Below are 19509 nucleotides of genomic sequence, written 5' to 3'. Positions count from 1 at the left end.
TATATTAATGCTTTCAACTTATTCTTCATGTGGAAATGTTTTTTTTAGTATGTTAAAATATATCATATTGAATTCAGTCTTATAAAACAACTCTGTTTTTAAACCAGGCAAAACTGACTGATAAACTTTGAATGCTTGAAGTTTTTGTTTAAAGTGGAAAACCACTGATTTTTCAATTCTTGAAAATTTTGACAGTGATTCAATCACTGAGATGTAAGCAAAGTTATTCAGAGTGGTTTGATGTGAAGTGGTTCATTGTAGAAAAGCTTACAGACTCAGATTTCTTTACAGGGCATAGACACCGGGGGTCATGATGTGTACAGCACAAATATAGCCATGTCATTTACTATCCAAAACCATCAATCAACCTAACGTGTCTTCTGACTGTTTATATATAGTGTTGATGATGGTGAAATAGTGATAAAAATGAACTTTTCTTTCTATGGGTACTACTTTTCTGTACAATGCCTTGCATATATCTCTTTGTTGCGAATAGCTTTTAAAAATACAATTTAGGTCAAAACATTATCGCAAAATTATTGTAAAACAACATTTTAGACATCAGGCAGCGCATTCATAACCATCATCTTCATCATCGTTGATTGCTAGTCCAGATAGGGTCGCGGTAGCAGTTGGGAGAGCAGGGAATCCCAGATGACCCCATAACTTCCTCCAGCTCATTCCTGGGGACCCCAAGCCACTCCCAGGCCAACTTGGAGATATAATCCCTCCAGCGGGTCCCAGGACAACCCCGGGGTCTTGTCCTGGTAGGCAGTGCCTGGAACACCCACAGCAGGAAGTGTCCAGGGGGCATCTGGATCGGATGCCCAAACCAGCTTAGCTGGCTCCTCTCAATGCAGAGGAGTAGCGGCTCTACTCTGAGCTCCTCCCGGATGACCGAGCTCCTCACTCTATCACGTGTAGCCCGCCACCCGACAAAGAAAGCTCATTTCCGCTGCTTGTATTCGTGATCTCGTTCTTTCGTCATTACCCACAGCTCATGACCATAGGTGAGGTTTGGGATGTAGATCGACCGGTATACAGAGAACTTTGCCTTTTGGCTCAACTCCCTCTTCACCACTATAGTCAGGTACAGTGACCGCATTACTGCTGCCCTCTGTCCCAGCCTGTGGCCGATCTCACGATCCCTCTTCCCGTCACTCATGAACAAGACCCAAAGACACTTAAAAACCTCCACCTGGGGCAGGTCCTTTCCCCTTACCTGGAGTGGGCATGCCATCCTTTTCTGGGCCAAGACTATGGACTCAGACTTGGAGATGCTGATCCGCATACCAACCACTTCAAACTCAGCTGCAAACCGCTCCAACGAGCGCTGGAGGCATCCATGTGATTCTGCCAAAAGAACAACATCATCTGCAAATAGCAGAGATGCCACCCTCCAGCCTCCATACATAATGCCCTCCTGACCCCGGCTACGCCCTGACACTCTGTCCATGAATATCACGAACAAGAGTGGAGACAGGGCACAACCCTGGCGGAGTCCAATGCTAACACTGAAAGAGTCTGAGTTAATGCCGAGTATACGGACACAGCTCTCACTCCGGGAGTACAGAGATTGGATGGCCTGCAGTAGTAGCCCCGGCACCCCATACTCCTGGAGGATCTCCCACAAGATATCTCGAGGAACACGGTCATAAGCCTTCTCCAAGTCCACAAAACACATGTAGACTGGGTTGGCAAACTTCCATGCCCACTCAACAATCTGTGAGAGGGTGAAAAGCTGGTCCATTGTTCCACAGCCGGGACGGAATCCACATTGTTCCTCCTCAATCTGAGGTTCAACTATCGGTCAGAGTCTCCTTTCCAGCACCTTTGCATAGACTTTTCTGGGGAGGCTGAGCAGTGTGATACCCCGATAGTTGGCACACACCCTCCGGTCCCCCTTTTTAAAAATAGGGACCACCACCCCAGTCTAAGGGTACTGTTCCTGAGGTCTATGCAATATTGCAGAGGCGTGTTAGCCATGACAGCCCCACAATATCCAGAGCCTTAAGCATCTCTGGATGAATCTCATCCACCCCCGGTGCCTTGCCACTGAGGAGCTTACCAACTACCTCAGTGACCTTCACCAGGGAAATGGAACTTGATACCCTAGCAGCCTCTGGCCCTGACTCCCATGAGGGAGGCACGTCTCCCGAAATAAGAAGTTCCTCAAAGTGCTCCTTTCACCGACCGACAATATCCTCATTTGAAATCAAAGTTTCTCCACCCTTGCCGAATACAGCTTGGGCGCAGCCACCCGACCACTCCTGAGTCGCCGGACAGTTGTCCAGAACCTCTTTGAGGCCGAACGAAAGTCTTTTTCCATGGCCTCACCAAACCCCTCCCATGCCCCGGATTTTGCTTCTGCCACCGCTGCAACTGCCACCTTTTTAGCCTGTCGGTACCTATCTGCTGAATTGGGAGTCCCTCGGGCCAACCAGTCCCTAAAGGCCTCGTTCTTCAGTTTGACAGCCTCCCTCTCCACCGGTGTCCACCAGGAGGTTCTTGGGTTACCGCCCTGACAGGCACCCACAAGCTTTTGGCCACAGCTACGCCTGGCAGATCCACAATGGAGGTTTTGAAGTTGAATTGAAGTCTCCCAGTAAGACTATGGAGTATGTAGGCGGAACCCTTTCCAGAACCCCGCCCACTCGCTCCAAGAAGGCCGAATATTCTGACCTGTTGTTTGGTTCATAAGCACAGACAACAGTCAAAGTTTTCCTCTCTGCGATTTTAATTCGCATTGAGGCGACCCTCTCATCCCCCGGGACAAACTCCAGCTGCATGGTCACCAGCCAGGGACTCGTGGGAGAGAAATATAAAGGCCTTTGGTGTTTGTGAAGACTTTTTAAAGTACCTTGTACAGCAAATATACAAACTAATGTTTCCTTAAAAATATCAGACCTCACGTCTCACTCAAAGCCCACATAACCAAACTGAAGAGCTCTTATTTTGGGCATATTCTGACAAGAACCAGATCATTTGTTATGCTTGGAAGAGTTTAAGGTAAAAGAGGAAGAATACGAGCAGCTACAAGATGGATGAATAAAGTCAGAGGAATCCTGAACCAGCCAGTGCTAAGCACTGTGCCATCCTTGAAAGCGAACTTACAGACAAAATTGTGTTGATTTCACATATTTTGGTCATTAATGAGGAAATAATGTATTTGAATCAAGTAATTTAATGCATCACTTTTTCAATGCACAGCATTGACAAAAACATCTAATCTAAACAGAAGTTATTCATTTAGAGCACAGGTACACGAGTCTGATGTTTAGAAAGCTAGCCAGACAGCATTGTATATGGTGATCACATGCATACTCATGCATACGCATGCATTCATTCAACTGTGAAAAGAATTTATTTAGAATGATATACGATTACAGCTGATGGTTTTTGATTGTTTACTTAACTTCTCATTGCATAGGGTACATCATAATTTAGCTCACAGAGCAGCACTGCTGAGGGTCCCAGAGCACAATTACTTGCCTATTTGCTGGTTAATTTAGCCCATCACAGCAAGTTATGTTATTATTCAATGAAGCGTCTTCAGACTCTCATACCTGATTGCTAGCTTGATGGCAGATTTTCACCATAAACCATAACCAATGCTTTATTAATGATGGCTGGCTGTCTCACATCCATTGACCACAAGTGTTGCCATGTTTCATTTCAGGGTGGCACTGGCCACCGCTTGGCTACATCTCTGGAAACAACTTGACGGCACTTAATAATAATAGTAACAAGATGAGTCAGAGCTTTTGCCACCACAGTCTACAACAGCTGTAGAAACATCTGAAAAGATCCATTTTCTATATTACAGTAGTTTTGCAAGTCCCAGAGTAGTTCCACAAACTCCTCCATTTAAAGCAGAGCAGCAGGTTCATGTGCTGAATGGCCTGATTTTTCGTGCTTTTTTCTGACTGAGAGTGAGGACCAGTCAACCAAAGCCGGAGCAGATCAAAGTGGAAACACACAGGCATGGAGGCCCTCACTGCTTCAGCTTTTATACCCGCAAACAAAGGAAAGAGACTGGGCTGGACTCCAGAGTTCTGGTGCGATTATGTTTGTGATCAAACAGCAAGACTCGGCCTGGGAGAAATATCCACGCAGGCCTCATGCTGAACGCAGAATTATATGAGGAAAAACAATATTAGAGCCCACAGGTCTTGATGATGAGCTAGTTAGTGTGCTGCAACTGTGCTAACATTAATGTGAGCAATAAAACTATTCTTCAAATCAGCTGAGAGCAGAGCAGTTTGAAAAGTATTATGCATTTAATATGTTTCAATGTGAATATTTTCTCTTTTTTTCATCTCCATCTACGGTGGAGAGATGGTTGAAGCTGTTCTAAGACAAAAAATACAATAATATAACAAGATTTTAATATGATCAACATTACATATTAAAACACAGAAGACACTGGCCATTTTGCATAGATAATAAAATAGCTACTGCGGCTATGGCTAATAGCACTGTACACACCATAACCCTGGTTCCTATCACCACTACAGTAAAGAAATCTAAGCTGGTAAGTTTGTCTACAATGAATCATTTCCCATCAAACCGCTTTGAATGACTTTGTTTACATCTCAATGACTGAATTATGCAAAACCTGTGAAAAAACTGTGGAATTCCCCTTTAACAGTCTGCACTGACGGCTACTTTGAAGTTGTTTTTGTAATAGTTTATGTTCTTTCCTTTGGTACTTTCAGCGATCAGTGTTTCTGGGGCAGACTAAAAATGGGCTGTAAAACTTGACCAGTCCGGATGTATCATACATTACATAATCACAACATGTCATATTATCTAAAAGTCTGCATAATCATTGTTGGCTTCAGAATGCTGGTCTTATCCGGCTTAACCCCTTCAGGAAACTCTTTACCATGAGCTCGAGTAAACAACAGCTAAAGGAATCTGTGCTGTAAAACAGAGTTTATAGATAGTGTCTAATGCTGTATGAACTATCTGCTCTGCATCTCATACAAACACCACCAGGCACATACTGTTGAGTACTCAGTAAAAGTACTATTGCTTGAAGCGCAGATGATGTAAACTCATGTAATAGGGTGAAAATCCACTAGACCACAATTGCACTGCTCTTGGTCCATTTTTCTCAGTGTGATTTCATTAATTTTTGATTACTCATCAGGCATTGCAATTTGCTATACAATTTTAAAGTCATCCCAAAAAGCACACAACTAGCATTTAATGTTATTCGTTGGGCTATGTGTTATGTATATTTATTCCTTTTTGTTTTCATCCATATTTGTTCTATCAAGAAAACATAACACACATATATCATACAATCGCTGTGAATCCTCCCAACCATCCCCCCATATACTGATGTAGAGGCTAATAAATACAGATGTGATTTTTGGCTTCCAGCAGTAATGTTAGTTGACAGGAAAAAATGCCATTTCATACAGCCCACCCTCATGTATCTGCTCCAAAGAACTTTTAGTTTTTAAAAATTTTCTCCCACCTTCAAAGCATCTGAGAGACACTTAACTAGACTTTAAAATCTCACTCTCTGGATTTTTGTGGCACCACTGTAGGGGGTGTGGCTAGTGATGACCTCCCCCGCAGTTTCAGTGTTCTACATGTGCCTTTCTGTTGATGTGTTATTAAAGAGCAATTATGGCTGCAGAATCATGGTCTTTTACTATGACCTTTGCCGACATGGTGTCAGAAGTGGGATAACACCTCTTTGTGGTTTGGGGGAAAAAATGGCACTGCAAGAATCTTCCAAGAGAGCCTGGTGAAAGATCATTAATTATTACGTGACCCTTATTAGTCCCACAACAGGGAAATTTCACCTCTGCTTTTAACCCATAAGTGACGTGAAACATCACATAAACACTAATGAGCACACACACACTAGGAGGCAGTGAGCACACCTGCCCGGAGCGGTGGGTAGCCCTATCCAAAGCATCCAGGGAGCAGTTGGGGGTTAGGTGCCTTGATCATGGATACTTTAGTCATGTACTGTCAGCTCTGGGGATCTAACCGGCAACCTTCCAGACACAGGGCTGGTTCCCTAACCTCCAGCACATTACTGCACCCAAATGACAAGAACAATGCTGAAAGATTCTTGGGGAACATGGTCTGACGAGGCTTGGAGGTTAGACTAGCGTAGCAAGGCTGGAGGCTGGGCTGCTGTTGGAGCCCCAGCTGCACAGGACTTGATGCAATGCACTGTGGGGAGCTCTACCATACGCCGGAAAAGCTGCAACAGCGGGGGCATGGCCCTAGGGGAGGACCTGTGGTGTTTGTGCTGGCTGGGGCTAGGCACTCCCAAGGACTTGGCTCAAGCTAGTAGGCTGCCGGGGACCAGTTGACCTTTGAAAGAGGGCTAGGAGTCATCATTGAGGTGTAGTGCATGGCTAGGAGGGTTTTCATTTTGTCTGTTGGTGTACCATTAAACAACACTTGTTGTAGCAGTATCACGGCCCTTCCTCTAAGTTATTCTGTACTGACAACGCAATATCACGTTTCTCAGTGGTTAGCGTGTCCATTCTTTGCTTGTATTACAGCTTCCATACTTTTCAGGTGACTTGCTTTCAGTAAGTATCAACAGAGATTTTTTCCCCACTTTCGAAGTTCAGTATTAGAAGTTGGTTTTGCATTTTCTGCTTCTCATTACCCCAAACACATATTTCAATGAGAACTGGCATCTGAAAAATGAATAACTTGTACTTAATGGTGGTCTGAAGTTAAATAAATGAAGGGTGGTCTCTGCACAGTACTGACAATCTATGCCTTTATTTTTTTTATTTATTGATTAATCTATTTATTTATTAATTTATAGCCTTTTCATTCAGCTATGGAATTATTTCTTTGTTCGTGTGTTGAATGGTAAATTCATGGATTTAATGAAAGATTTATTTATTCATGTGGAGCATCCTGCGTCCTGCGATTTGAACCTCTTATTGATTTCCTCTCCTGAGTCATTCAGAACATTGGAAAAGCAGCCGAATTCAAAAGAGGCTGCAATTGTTTACATGACACCCCCCACCTCCAGCCCCGCCACTTCTTATCCACACCACACACACAAAATCTCATTAACAATAACGCAGCGTTGAACTGTATCGAGCGATTGGGTCCCTTTCTACGTTTTGTTTTTGTTTCCCACCCGTATTACGGAAATTCCCACCTTCCTGCGCTGCGAATGGCTAATAACGTTCTTCTCCTGCAATAGGATTCTTTATTATAGTGTTTTGACAAGCAGCCCGCCAAGTGAGTATGAACTACTAGCCAATCATAGCATAAGAGGGCGGGCCTTTCCTGAATACAGGTAGGAAACAAACCAAAAAACCACACCGCTGCTGTGGCTCTCATCTTCTGGGAGGCGCTGGTTTTACGAGTGTGAGTAGAGAGACCCAAATGCAGGAGGATTGAATGAGCCGCTTCTGCACATCTTACTGGAGCCGAGATGTTGATCGTCCCGGCGGTCTAACGACGAAAAATCACGTTCTAATCGGGATCTGGCGTTAACGAAGAGCGGGATTTTAATGCAGAGAGATAACCGTTACCGTTACCGTGCGCGAGACGGTCTTGGCTAGCTCGCTAGCAAGCGACCAACGGCAAAAAAAACGAGTGACTTTAAGCAAAAAAATAATAATAAAACCCCTGTTTTCCATGGACAACACGTCCATAATCACCCAGGTAGCGAATCCAAAGGAGGAAGAAATCATTTCTTCGAGTCGTCAAGAAAAAGGTGATACATTTTCAACGCGTTGTTTTCGATAAAATGTTGATTTTGTTTTGCTGTGTTGACAGCTAAGCTAGCTGTGTTTAACCTGTGAGGGGAAGGCAGGCAGGCGGGGAAGCAAAGAGTATCTAGAATTAAGCCTCTTTTTATACATAAAATCATTGCATGTTCAAACAGAGCGACTTTTACGCCTGTTTAATCAGTACATGTGCAAGGTAAGATTAATATTCCGTCAAACTTCAATACAGAATCATTAATGATAGCACCTCGTCCATATTCACGCAGATTAATACATTGCATTTCAGTTAGTGCCTATCTAAAGCACGATAGCGATGTAAAAACATTGGGACCGCAGCTGTATGACTCGGGGTTCGTATCGGTATTTTCTCATTTAATTCATTCAAATATTTGTTATTTACACGACGCAAATGAGGGAATTTGAGTGCTTGGGATTACTGAAATCAAATTCCCCAGAGCCAGTGAGCTGTGGATTAAAGACACTTGGAGCTGTGGCACTGATTTGGGAAAACCTCTGCACCTTCCTTGTGTTTCTACTGTTTTCCAGTCTTTTCGTTTTGTATAGGTTTATGGATTTCTATTCAGTTTGCGCCCTCGACTCAGTAGGGTAAGAAAGCAAGCGTTTTCTCTTGGTGTTGTGAGGCACTTTAATTGCAGTAGTTATGATAGGTCTTCAGTATACAGCCTCATGTAACATGATGGGGCAGTGTTGGACTGAATGGGATGTGATTTTTGTTTTGCATTGCTCCTAAATTAGAAGTAACTTGAATTAATTGTGTTTAGTGAGTTTGGCAGCCGATGGAATATCTCATAGCCAGACGTTTGTGCTCATGACCTCTACTTTGAGTTTTTGTTGTATTTTTGTCATGACCTTTGTATTTGGTTTCTAGATCTTGCCTAGACAGGACCAATATTACACCAGATTTTTTCTTTGAATGAATTACACAGAGACTTCACGTGATATTTGAGGTTTTAGTTGATATAGCCTTTCAGTTTTAGTGGTACATTTGATAGATAATGAGCATTATATCCATGTTAAATTGCCCATAATATAGGGGTGTACCTGTTGCCAAGAGGCTTGTTTTTGTTTATTTTTAAATTTTATTTATTGTATCCAGGAACTTATAGCTATTTGCAGTTTATATTATTCTCTGTTTGCTTTAACTTTTGAAAGAACCGTTTAAAATCCATACATTTGAAGTAAACAGTAAGGTTCCTCTCTGTATACATGCTTTCTACCTGGTTACATTTATGGCATTTGGCTGACACTTTTATCCAGAGTGACTTACAATTTGATCATTCTACACAAGTAGGCGAAGGTAGTGTTAGGAGTCTTGCCCGCAGACTCTTATTGGTGTAGTGTAGGGTGCCTGTCCAAGCAGGGGATTGAACCCCAGTTTAAAGCATAGAAGGCAGAGGTGTTACCCATTACACTATACCAACTACATTTACAGTACTGTGCAAAACAGTTTTAAGAGAAGCAGAAAAGCACTAACCAGTTATCGGCCGATTTCCCATATGATTTCAATATCATCATTCATCTCTACAAAACAGTCCAGTCAAAACAAGCTATTTCAGGTTCGTAAGAGGCAGAAGAAGCGTGGTCTCATTTACCTTATTAATGCAAATCTAAATTTCATTTAAAATAGAATTTATTACTGTGAGACTGTACTATGAATATGAGGATATTTTGTTTCATCAGTATCTCCAAAGACTAGTGGGAATATACAGAGTGAATCTAAACAGCTGCCTTGCAGAGTTGTGACACTTGACATGCTGCACTATGTAGAGGATAAACACAGTAACATCTCCCTTAAAAAAGAGATTCCATTGCTCCTGAAAGTGCAAACAGATGGCAGTCCTCATGTCAGGAGGAGTCTAGCAGGGGAGAGGACAGCAGAAGGGCAGTGGAGCCTGGGAACATGAACTGACCTCTGCCTGGTCCCCTGAGTCTGTGTATGTGTGCCTACTGGACAGACAGTTAGACTGAGGATACCCCTGCCGTGAGTAGGTTGCCAGAGGGGCTCAGTGAACAAAGGAATCCCTTTGTTGTTGCCTGTTTCTTGTTGCTGCCATACTTTAAAACCAATTCTGCATTTTTGTTTTGTGGTAGCTTTTTTTTCCACGACACGCTCATGGGCAGTGAAAAATAAGACCACTTGTTCTTTGTGCTCCTCCTCACGTTTGTGCTGGCAATGCTAAACCATGAATCAATCCTCATTTATTCAGGCCCTTGTTTCTGTTGCTGTGTACTGTATACACACACACACACACACACACACCCACACACACACCCCTTGAGACCAAGCTGGCTTCAGCCATCATAATTAATGGGAGGAAAGGACCTCCAAGGTTATAAATAGATCAATTGTGATAATTGCATGCAAAGATTGTAATGAGATTAATGATGGAAAAGAACAACCTTTTGAAGATCCAGGTGGGTGTTTTGGTGCCGTTATGGAATTGCCCTGGAGCAGTGCTGGAGCTTCTGCTTAGATCCAGTTAAACAAAACCTTACTTTATAAATTTATGAACAGTTTTACTTCATATATGTGCAATTTGTAACCACAATCAAATGTACATTTCTGTGATCCTGCTGGTGTGGGGTTCTTCTTTTTCAGTGGGGCATACACAAGTGACCCGGGTGCCTCCCTTGCGGAGAATCTACAGATTGACAAACATGAATTTATATTGACATGTGCATTATTATTACATTATGTATCTTCCTAATGGCAAGGTAATTACTAAGCCTATTCACTGAGAAAGTGCATTTTAATTTAACATTTTTATTGAATAAAATAAAGTAATTATGAACTCTCAATTAATTAATTGTTTTTTTAATATACTACATTAAAACAAGGACTATATTACTTTACATTCAGTGTATTCCTGTATTTACAAGAACACACACACAAAAAAAGTATTGTTTAGGATGTGGTATTGAAATCAGAGTGCTGGTTTCAGTATCAAAAATGTATAAATGATTTCCTGTCCTAGTAGAATGCCTTGATCAGGCTTCATCTGTTTGATCTTTGTCCTTGTTCCTAAAGGTCAAGGCATGAATAAACGAGTGACAGAAATATGTTTCAGGATCAGCAGCCTGTGAGCTCCATAGCTGCCAGCAACCAGGTTTACCTACTACTACTGTAACACTACAGTAATCGGAATCCTGTCTGATGAAGATGCATCCTTTCTCAGGCCCCAGCTCAAAGGGGATCACTCACCAGTTGGGTGGTAGATCCTAATACAGAAACGTATCCCCTCTAAATCAGGATCCACATGTATTAAGCATCTCTGTCTAAGAGTGCTATTCTAGGATCAGTTCCAGTCTGTTTTATATAATCAAATTTATTCGGCTAGGAAAGGCAAAGGCTGATCATAGTTCTTAACTCTGACATATCTGATCCATTCGAGCACAAGTCTTGCAGACCAGTTACTCATATGGCGAAGAGTCTTTCTACCCCACTGGCCTTGGAATTGGGCCACACTTGCTGAATATTTCAAAGTTGCACGCAGCTATTTTCAGAGCCCTATCGGTTTCATTGTACGCAACAGAGTGGCTAACAGATACAGGCCGTGTTTCTATACACCTTGCTTGTGTGAGTGTTTATAGATTTTCTCCACATGCATTATAGATGGGGTTTAATGAGGTTAACATCAGAAACTCTTTGCTCTGGGTTTTAGAACAAGTGCAGTCAGGAATACCACAGGTGTTAAAAATGGAGTGGTAGAGTTGAGATGTGAAGCCAGGGATGGCAGCAGTATGAGGTCAGGGAGACTGTCAGAGGCTGTTAATAACTTGTTTTGCTGTTGGAGAATCAAAAATAAGCAATTTTTTGGCTCGGCTTTAGTTCCTGTCTAATTGTTACCCTCAAGTGTATTTCACATCACAAGCAAAATGTTACTTTTGTGGGTCATCTGTAGGGTTCTGCCCCATTCTGCTTTCTCTCTTAAAGTGCCATGGACGTAAAAATTTGAAACCTTGATGATCAGTGTGCTCAATCACTAAGATATTTAAATATAACCAGCAGAGATATTAGAGGAAACATCGTCTTTTAGTCTGTTTTGAGGCAGTTCAGTTTCATGCTGCAATGGGATAAAATGTTATCAAATGTTGTGTAGAATAGTATGATCACTTGTCTCATGTCACATTACGACCAAATGACGGCTTTGCTCAAATAACTTTTAAGTCTGTCAGGTGTCATTGGATGAGCAGTTTACCATAATCAGATTACAACACGTCTGAGCTTGGATGTTTTATCCCCACACAGTGCAGAGTGCCAGTTAGACTCAGCCTGATGCATTCTGCTTATTCAGATTTCATAGAGGAAGTACCTCAACTTCTGATTTTCATAACAATAACTGTCTCAGAAGGGCTCATTGTGTACTAGAGATTGACATCTTAAATAATAATTCAAGCCAACGACTACCAACAGCTTAAAAGTAATGTGAGCGCAATGAATATGGGTGGATATTTGTTAAAAATGTGTGCTTAAAATATATATCTGCATCGGACCGATATTTAGATTTAACTGATATTTTGAACTTGTATTTGATAACGTATTTAATGTCCTACTGAAGAGCAGAAGTGATGTTTAGGTGAAGTTTAGGTGACGCTGAGCTGCCATGCTAAAATGTCTGCATGTTATTGTATTGCATTTGTATCTCTATACAAATAGGTGTTTCAGTACTCTGAAATGCTAACGCTAACTTGTTAAAACTTTGTCTTTTCTGGAATTCTGTGAAGCTGCTTTGTGACAACATCCGTTGTAAAAAGCACTGTACAAATAAATTTGATTTCATTTGATTAATGCAGGTAGATTTAGATGTAATTTCTACATTTCATATACAATTATGTATCAGCATTAATACTGGGATCCTCCTTTATTGTGCAGTTTAGCTAATAGCCTCTTTCTGATGAGAGGTATGGTTTTGTGTACAGTCTGCTTTTTACATTACAGTTTTTTTTTGTTGCTGTTTTTCATTTTCTGGTAGAAAATACTTGGTGTATTCATGCTGGACTTCACCAAAATAAAGTGGTGACTGATTCGTTTCTGAGAGCTTTCCTAGAGCAGGCGAATCATTTGTCTTCATTGAGAAAGGCATCCATCAAGAGCATCAGAGGTCTGTTTGCTGTGAAGCTGGCGAGGTACATTGGGAATTGAGCTGTTTTGTACCTAGCTGTCAGACTGATGAGTGTTTTACAGTGTGTACCACTGCTTGAATGACTGTACAGAGTCACAAAGACATTTGTTAATTAAAACCTTGGTTTAGGCTTCAGAAACTCAAAGCAATCAAACAACAATATGGGAATGTGTCCATTCATTATCAGAATTTTCAGATAGTGCCACAGAGCAGGTTTGGCCCCCAGCTAGTGCTGTCTTTTGGCTGAAATTACATAAACATTTTTATCATATATACATTATATTTACAATTACAGGCTTTTGACAGTACCAGAGTCCAAGTCCTCTATATGCACTTCAATTGTTCCTTATTATAGCTGCCAAAGCAGGAAACTACATGAAGGGATCCTCTTTTTTCACGATAGTCAGATTGTTTGCCTTTTTTATTATCAGCACTACAGCAGCTGTTCTTGGAGGAAGTTGTTGCTTGTTGCTATGTTAGCATTACAGTTAGTGAATTCTGGCAAAAATGATTTGAATATATAATATTTGTGAATGTGAAAATCCACCATGGTCTGGTGGTTTGTCAAAAGAGGAAAAAAAAAGCAAAACAATTCCAAGACAAATGAAAAATATTTTAGTGACCAAAATGTGAAATGTTGTGGCCAGCAGCAACAGTCAGTAGGCAGTGTTGACCCCTGCCACAGATTGGTAGCACTTGAAGTATTTAAAACGTAGAGTAATTCTATATGTGGACTGATCCGACACATCCAGTGGGCTGGGAGTGCCTGAATTCCACTCTTTGCTTCTTAAGCTGTTAGTGTCATCTCATCTACAGAGAGAGGAGAAGTTAATTACAGTGCCCAGTGGACCTGTAGCCGCCAAGACACTGATGTGAGTGGTTAGTGGGGGAGATGCAATCCCTCTGCAATCCGGCCTGTCAGGGGCCATCTGGGCCAAATGGAGTAGGTGGACTTCTCCTGGAGTGGCTCCTGCACTGAGGCTTAGAGTAAAAGAGCCGATAGCTAGCTACAGGCAGCCGTTTGGAAAAGTGCCCTTTACGCCCTTATGAGAGAGTCTGTGTGTTTGTGTGTAAGTGCTTTTTTTGTGTTTCCAGGCGCTGTCTGTTTAGCTACCATTTAGACTGAAACTGTTGCAATAAAATTGATGCATTTCATCCATCCATCCAGATTTATTTTATTTCATGTCTGTATATTTGTGAGCATTTGCACTGAACTTTAGGGGAATTTTATTTGTTGGGCTTGTGGTTGATTTTAGATGAAAATGTTCTGTCTTTCTAGCATTGATTTAGAGGTGGCAATAGTGACATTGTCTTAATTGCTCTTTCAATGTAAACAGATTTCCAGTAATTGGCCCTGTACCTTTTTTCATAGCCCTCATTTGTATTACTAATATCAGCATAACACATTTGTATCAATCATCAGTGCATCATTTGTTTTATATAAATCTCCCCAGATATTTTAATTTGATATTAAGGTCACGGTCATTATCTCTGACTGTGGGTTTAGTAGATATACAGTGGACTTTATGCTGAAGTTAGTTAGGAGTCTCATTAGTGATGTAGTTATTACATTGTTTGCTTTTTATTGTTTTCTTTTTCCGACAAAGCCAACTCTAAATGGGATGTGACTTTTTTCTTTGCTCAAGTCTTGGGCCAGTCTGGATGGGTATAAACACACAACCTCAGTGTTAAGCTACATACTGGTCAAGTTTTACAGAGTGAGTAACAGTGTCAGAATGGGATTCAGTAGCCCTTTTATCTATACCAGCTGTACGCAACCATTCTCCTGGAGATTCACCCTCCTGTGCAGTTTCATCACTCCATTACACCTGCTCCAACCATTCAAGGCCTGCAGGAACATTGAGCATAAGAGTTAGGACTACTGCACTTTTATGGTTGAGCATCCTTGATCAAACAGATTAGGGTAGCTTTGGCTCCAAGGCTACACATCATCAGTAGCTGTGTGCGCCCTGGGTTCTTTTCCCATCTTAAATTTCTTAAATTGTATGCACTGGTGGTGGTAAGCATGGACAGGCACTCTCCACAAGCTGAGGATTAATTGAGCGGGCAGCAAACAGGAGATTGTCAAAACAGATCAATAGCCCAGCTGGAGTATGTTAGCTGGAGACGTGCTTTTGTGGAAAGCAGAGCCTTTATAGGCTTCTGCCCAAGGCATCAGTTAATTGTCAGAAGAGTAGAGATTGGATTGCAGACATGTAAACAAAGTAGGGATGCAAATTTTGACAAATTTTATTGACCAATAAGCGACCGTCATGAGGATGAATTGTTAACCAGCCTAAAAAAATGTCTAAAAACATGGACATGACCCATGAATATATCCATCCATCCATCCATTTTCTAAGCCGCTTCTCCGTCAGGGTCGCGGGGGGAGCTGGAGCCTATCCCAGCAGTCTTCGGGCGGAAGGCCCATGAATATATAAAAATAGTAATTTTAAATGGATAGTTTTAAAATAGTAAAATGTTTGATGTATACTCACTTGAGAATGCACATCGACTAAATTCTGTATTAGTGCATCATGATATCAAAAAAAGTTCCTTGTGTGGATTATGGATTATAGCGCTGACAGGTGGGACCAGGTATAAGCATGTTTATGAAATAAATGGCTTGAAATTGTCTTAAACGTACCCTGTATGTAAGAAAGAACTAGGTTTTGTTTAAGTCAAAAGGCTGACAAAAGTTCATGATTGTATAACCAAATACTACAATGATGAAAAGACTAGACTATACAATGATGAGCTAACGAAAGTTTTATTTACTAAAGTTATATTTACAGCTCATTACTAGCTCAAAGTAAGAGGAACATAAATATAACCAGGGGTAGCTTTGACTCAGTGTACCTCAGTAGCTCTTGAACACTTGTTCTACATGCTGTTGTACATTTCCTCACATCACCTTGCATGACTCTTTCTCTTTCAGAAAGCATGGTCGAAATGGTTTTCTTGTCACTTGCAGATGTATGCCACATTATATGACACATTGTTTTGCTATCATCCTCTCAAAAAGTGCTCTGGAACACAACTATTTTTAGCTGTAAGCTTAATTTTTAATAGGCCTGTTTAGTGGAATCATATACTTGTTGCATCCTCATGTACAATTCAAAAGCATTCTTCAGCTTGAATGTCAAAACAGCCTATTCAAATAGGAACTGTGATTTATTGAAAATGAAATTTACTTTTTTTTTTTAACTGATTGGTTGACTAAATGTTTTTTAATGGTTGACATGTGCATCATTCACAAGCCCCATTTCCAGAAACGTTGGGGCACTTTGTAATATGTGATAAAAACAAGAATCTGTGAGTTGTTAATTCCTCTGAACCTTTTTTTAGCAGACAAAAGTATGAAGAAAAGATTTTCAGAGTTGTCACTGACCAACTTAATTATATGTTGTAAATCTAAATTTAGTGTTTGATGCCTTCAATACACTTGAAAGAAGTTGTGACAGGAGGCATGCTTACCACTATGTTACATCACTTCTCCTTGTAATTACTCTCCTTAATCGTTTGGGAACTAGGGATGCTAATTTTTACAGTTTTCCAATGCCTGTTCTGGCTTGATACAAGACTTTAGCTGCTCAACAAGTCTGCTTCTGCTCTTCATGATGCGCCATACATTTTCAAGAGGAGACAGATCTGGACTGCACGCAGGCCAGCCAAGCACATGCACTCTGTATCTATGAAGCCGCAGTGTTGTAGCACATGCAGAACGAGGCCAGTCAATGTCTTGCTGAAATAACCATGGACTTCCCAGAAAAATATGTTGCCTTAATGGCAGCATATGTCTCTCTAAAATCCCAATCTACGCCTCTGTGTCAGTAGCACCATTACACATATGTAAGTCACCCACACCGTGGGCTCTGATGCATCCCCAGCTTTTCCCTCTTTCTCTGATAGAATTCTGGATGGTCTGTCTCGTCTCTGGCTCTGAGAACTTAACATTAATTTTTCCCAAAAACAAGCTGAAGCATGACCTCATCTGACCACAGCACACATTCTCACTGTCTGTCAACACCCAGAGAACGCTGTGTTGTTTCTGTATATAATTGATGTATGGCATTATTTGTACAGTTTACAGGTTGTATTTCTTAATGCAGCGGTGAACTGTGATGAGTGACAGCAGTTTTCCAAAGTACTCCTGAGCCCATATGGCTGTATTTAACACAGCAGCATGATGATTTCTCATGCATTCAACAGTGTTTTTTTTTCAGCTTTGCACTACACAGACTGAGATTTCTCTGGATTTCCTGAATCCATTTGCAATAATATGTACAGTAGAAGACCTAAATTATTTGCAATTTTTCATTGAGAAATGTTCTTTTTGCAGTGTTTGACAATTCTCTCATGAAGTTTGGCACAAGTTGGTGAGCTTGCAAAGGTTGAGCCTTTAGTGAATGCTCCTTTTATACTCAAACATGATACCCTCACCTGTTACCAGTTAACCTACTTATTGTAGAATGTTAGCATTTACAAAACGAAAATCAAGTTGGTCAGTCAAAACATTAAAAATCATGTCTTTGTACTTTTGTAATTTAAATAAAGGTTCAGGATAATTCACAAATCACAGATTTTACAAAATGTCCCAACTTCACCAGAAATGGGGTTTGTACATCCCTAAAAGAAAGCTGTGCAGATGTATACAATTCCACATATATTTTTGTAATGGAGGAGTTAAAGGTTGGTGGACTGGACAATAAAGATAACCATGAGGGCATTCCTATGCCATGAGCTGGAAGCTTGGTGCTAAACTGAAAATAAAAAGTCATTTAATCTTAATTTTTGCTTGTATATATGCAAGAGAGAAAAAGAGAGAGTCACTGTGGCACATATTTTGAAAAAAAATGCTTTGCTACATGGGGACACACAGCAGAGTGCTTGCGTAGTTTTCAGAGTTCAGGGTGAACTCCATTTAATGGTGAGTGTGTCTCCAGGGAGAGTGTCTAAATGGGACAAAAGCTGTGTGTGTGTGTATGTGTGTGCGTGGAGAGAGTGGATTCTTTCTTTTAGTAAGTTCAGAGCCGCTTCACTGAATTCACTCCAACAAATGCCTCACCTGTCTTGAATTTCTGTATTTCTCCAAGAAAATATATGAGCTATATCAGTATGTCAATCAGCCTGTAAGACAAGGGGCTGTAGATGTCAATGAAGTCACATGAGTCACTTCAGTTTTGTTGAATTCAGGATGCTGTATAATGACGTATTTACCTCTGATAAAACCAAGACTATTTTACTTCAACTCTTAAGGACCGAAGAACTTCAGATTCTTTCTGAGCCTGAAGAGTGTGCTCAGAAACCTCTCTGACACATTCCATAGGAATGTTATAGTAACACTAGTTGTGGCATTTGACACAGGGACTAAATTTATCAGTTTGTGTCAGTGCAAACTGCATTTGTAGGCATCAGTGTTGTATTTGTTCTCAGGTGATGTGCATTAGGCATGCTGCGATATGGGAACTGTTGGCCGGTACTGGATATTTTTCATGTACATATCTGCTGATACTGATGTATGGATATTTATAAAATGTCAAAATTGGGATCTACTTGTATTGGCATTACAGAGAAATGTTAGACATGAAATATCTGCATTTTATTAATTTCACTGTATTTGTCACAGTAGTCTAGCATTGCCAATATGTTGTACTCTTGTAGAGTACAATAAATATGCTATCAAATATTGGTTCAAAATATTAGTCTAATATAAACATCTTTTTGAGACTGATCATTTTGTGGGGGGCATATATCTGCTGATGATGATCTGATCCTGATATCACCATGCATCCTTAATGTACACTTTGATGATGCAACGTATATATGTGGAGAGAGGTCTTGTCAAGTGCCGTGTCACTGCTCCTTCCAGTCATATTTGTGTTAAGTAGTATAAAGCTTGCCCTCAATCTGTTGTTTAAGGGTTAGGCCTAGCATAGTCCAGGATTCACTATAGTACATACAAACTGCTATCCTTTTAGTTTCATTGATGTTTAGGTCAAAATCACTATGAATCAATTGACTCATGTTCTGTATGAGCCTACACACCATTGGATCCAGTATTATTGTTTATATTTATGCTTAAGTGAACAAAATCTGATGTATTGGTGCTGCAATTGGTTTCAGTTAATATGGACATAGAACTATTGATCATTGGTGTTGGCGCAGAAATTTATAAGTGCAGAACTATTTTTTATTGGTTGATGCCTGTGTCAGGAGGAATATACCGATGCAGAAATGCTGGCTCCTGCCAGCAGGTTTTAGATGTCTTAGACTTCCTATTTTTAATAAATGTATTTGCTATATGCAGTCATTATAAGGATGAATACAGCTACAGCAGAGTTTTTACTTATAAGAAGTCTTCCTGTTCAGCGGACCTACAGTAAACAGATTCTGTGCTCTACATTTTGAGATATAATCTAAAGACAATGTGGCCTGGCAATGTAAGATGTTCTATACATATGTTATAGCACTTGTGCAAAGGAGGCAGTAACTTAGATGCAAACAAGCTAGTTCAAGTAGTTTAAGCTGTGATTCCTAGATAATAATGTACAACACGGCAGAGCAAAGAAACCCAACCAACCAAACAAACAAAAAGTTCAACAAAAAGAAAAAGTTCTTAATTTTCA

The 19509-nt window shown here is 40.7% G+C and overlaps 1 protein-coding gene across 2 annotated transcripts in view; it reads left to right on the top strand.

The window, feature by feature from the left end:
• The first annotated feature begins 7339 nt into the window (after positions 1 to 7339).
• The window catches only part of ctdspla (CTD (carboxy-terminal domain, RNA polymerase II, polypeptide A) small phosphatase-like a), a 48082-nt gene continuing 35912 nt past the window's right edge, over positions 7340 to 19509 (top strand). For both annotated transcript variants that reach the window (XM_017717570.2, XM_017717561.2), the window contains exon 1: positions 7340 to 7723. In XM_017717570.2, coding sequence (XP_017573059.1) covers positions 7645 to 7723 — 79 coding nt within the window. In that variant the 5' untranslated portion in view covers positions 7340 to 7644. The remainder of the gene's footprint in view (positions 7724 to 19509) is intronic.

Source organism: Pygocentrus nattereri, chromosome 24 (assembly GCF_015220715.1).
Source record: "Pygocentrus nattereri isolate fPygNat1 chromosome 24, fPygNat1.pri, whole genome shotgun sequence".
NCBI classification, from domain to species: domain Eukaryota; kingdom Metazoa; phylum Chordata; class Actinopteri; order Characiformes; family Serrasalmidae; genus Pygocentrus; species Pygocentrus nattereri.
This window is presented reverse-complemented; position numbering and strand designations above follow the sequence as displayed.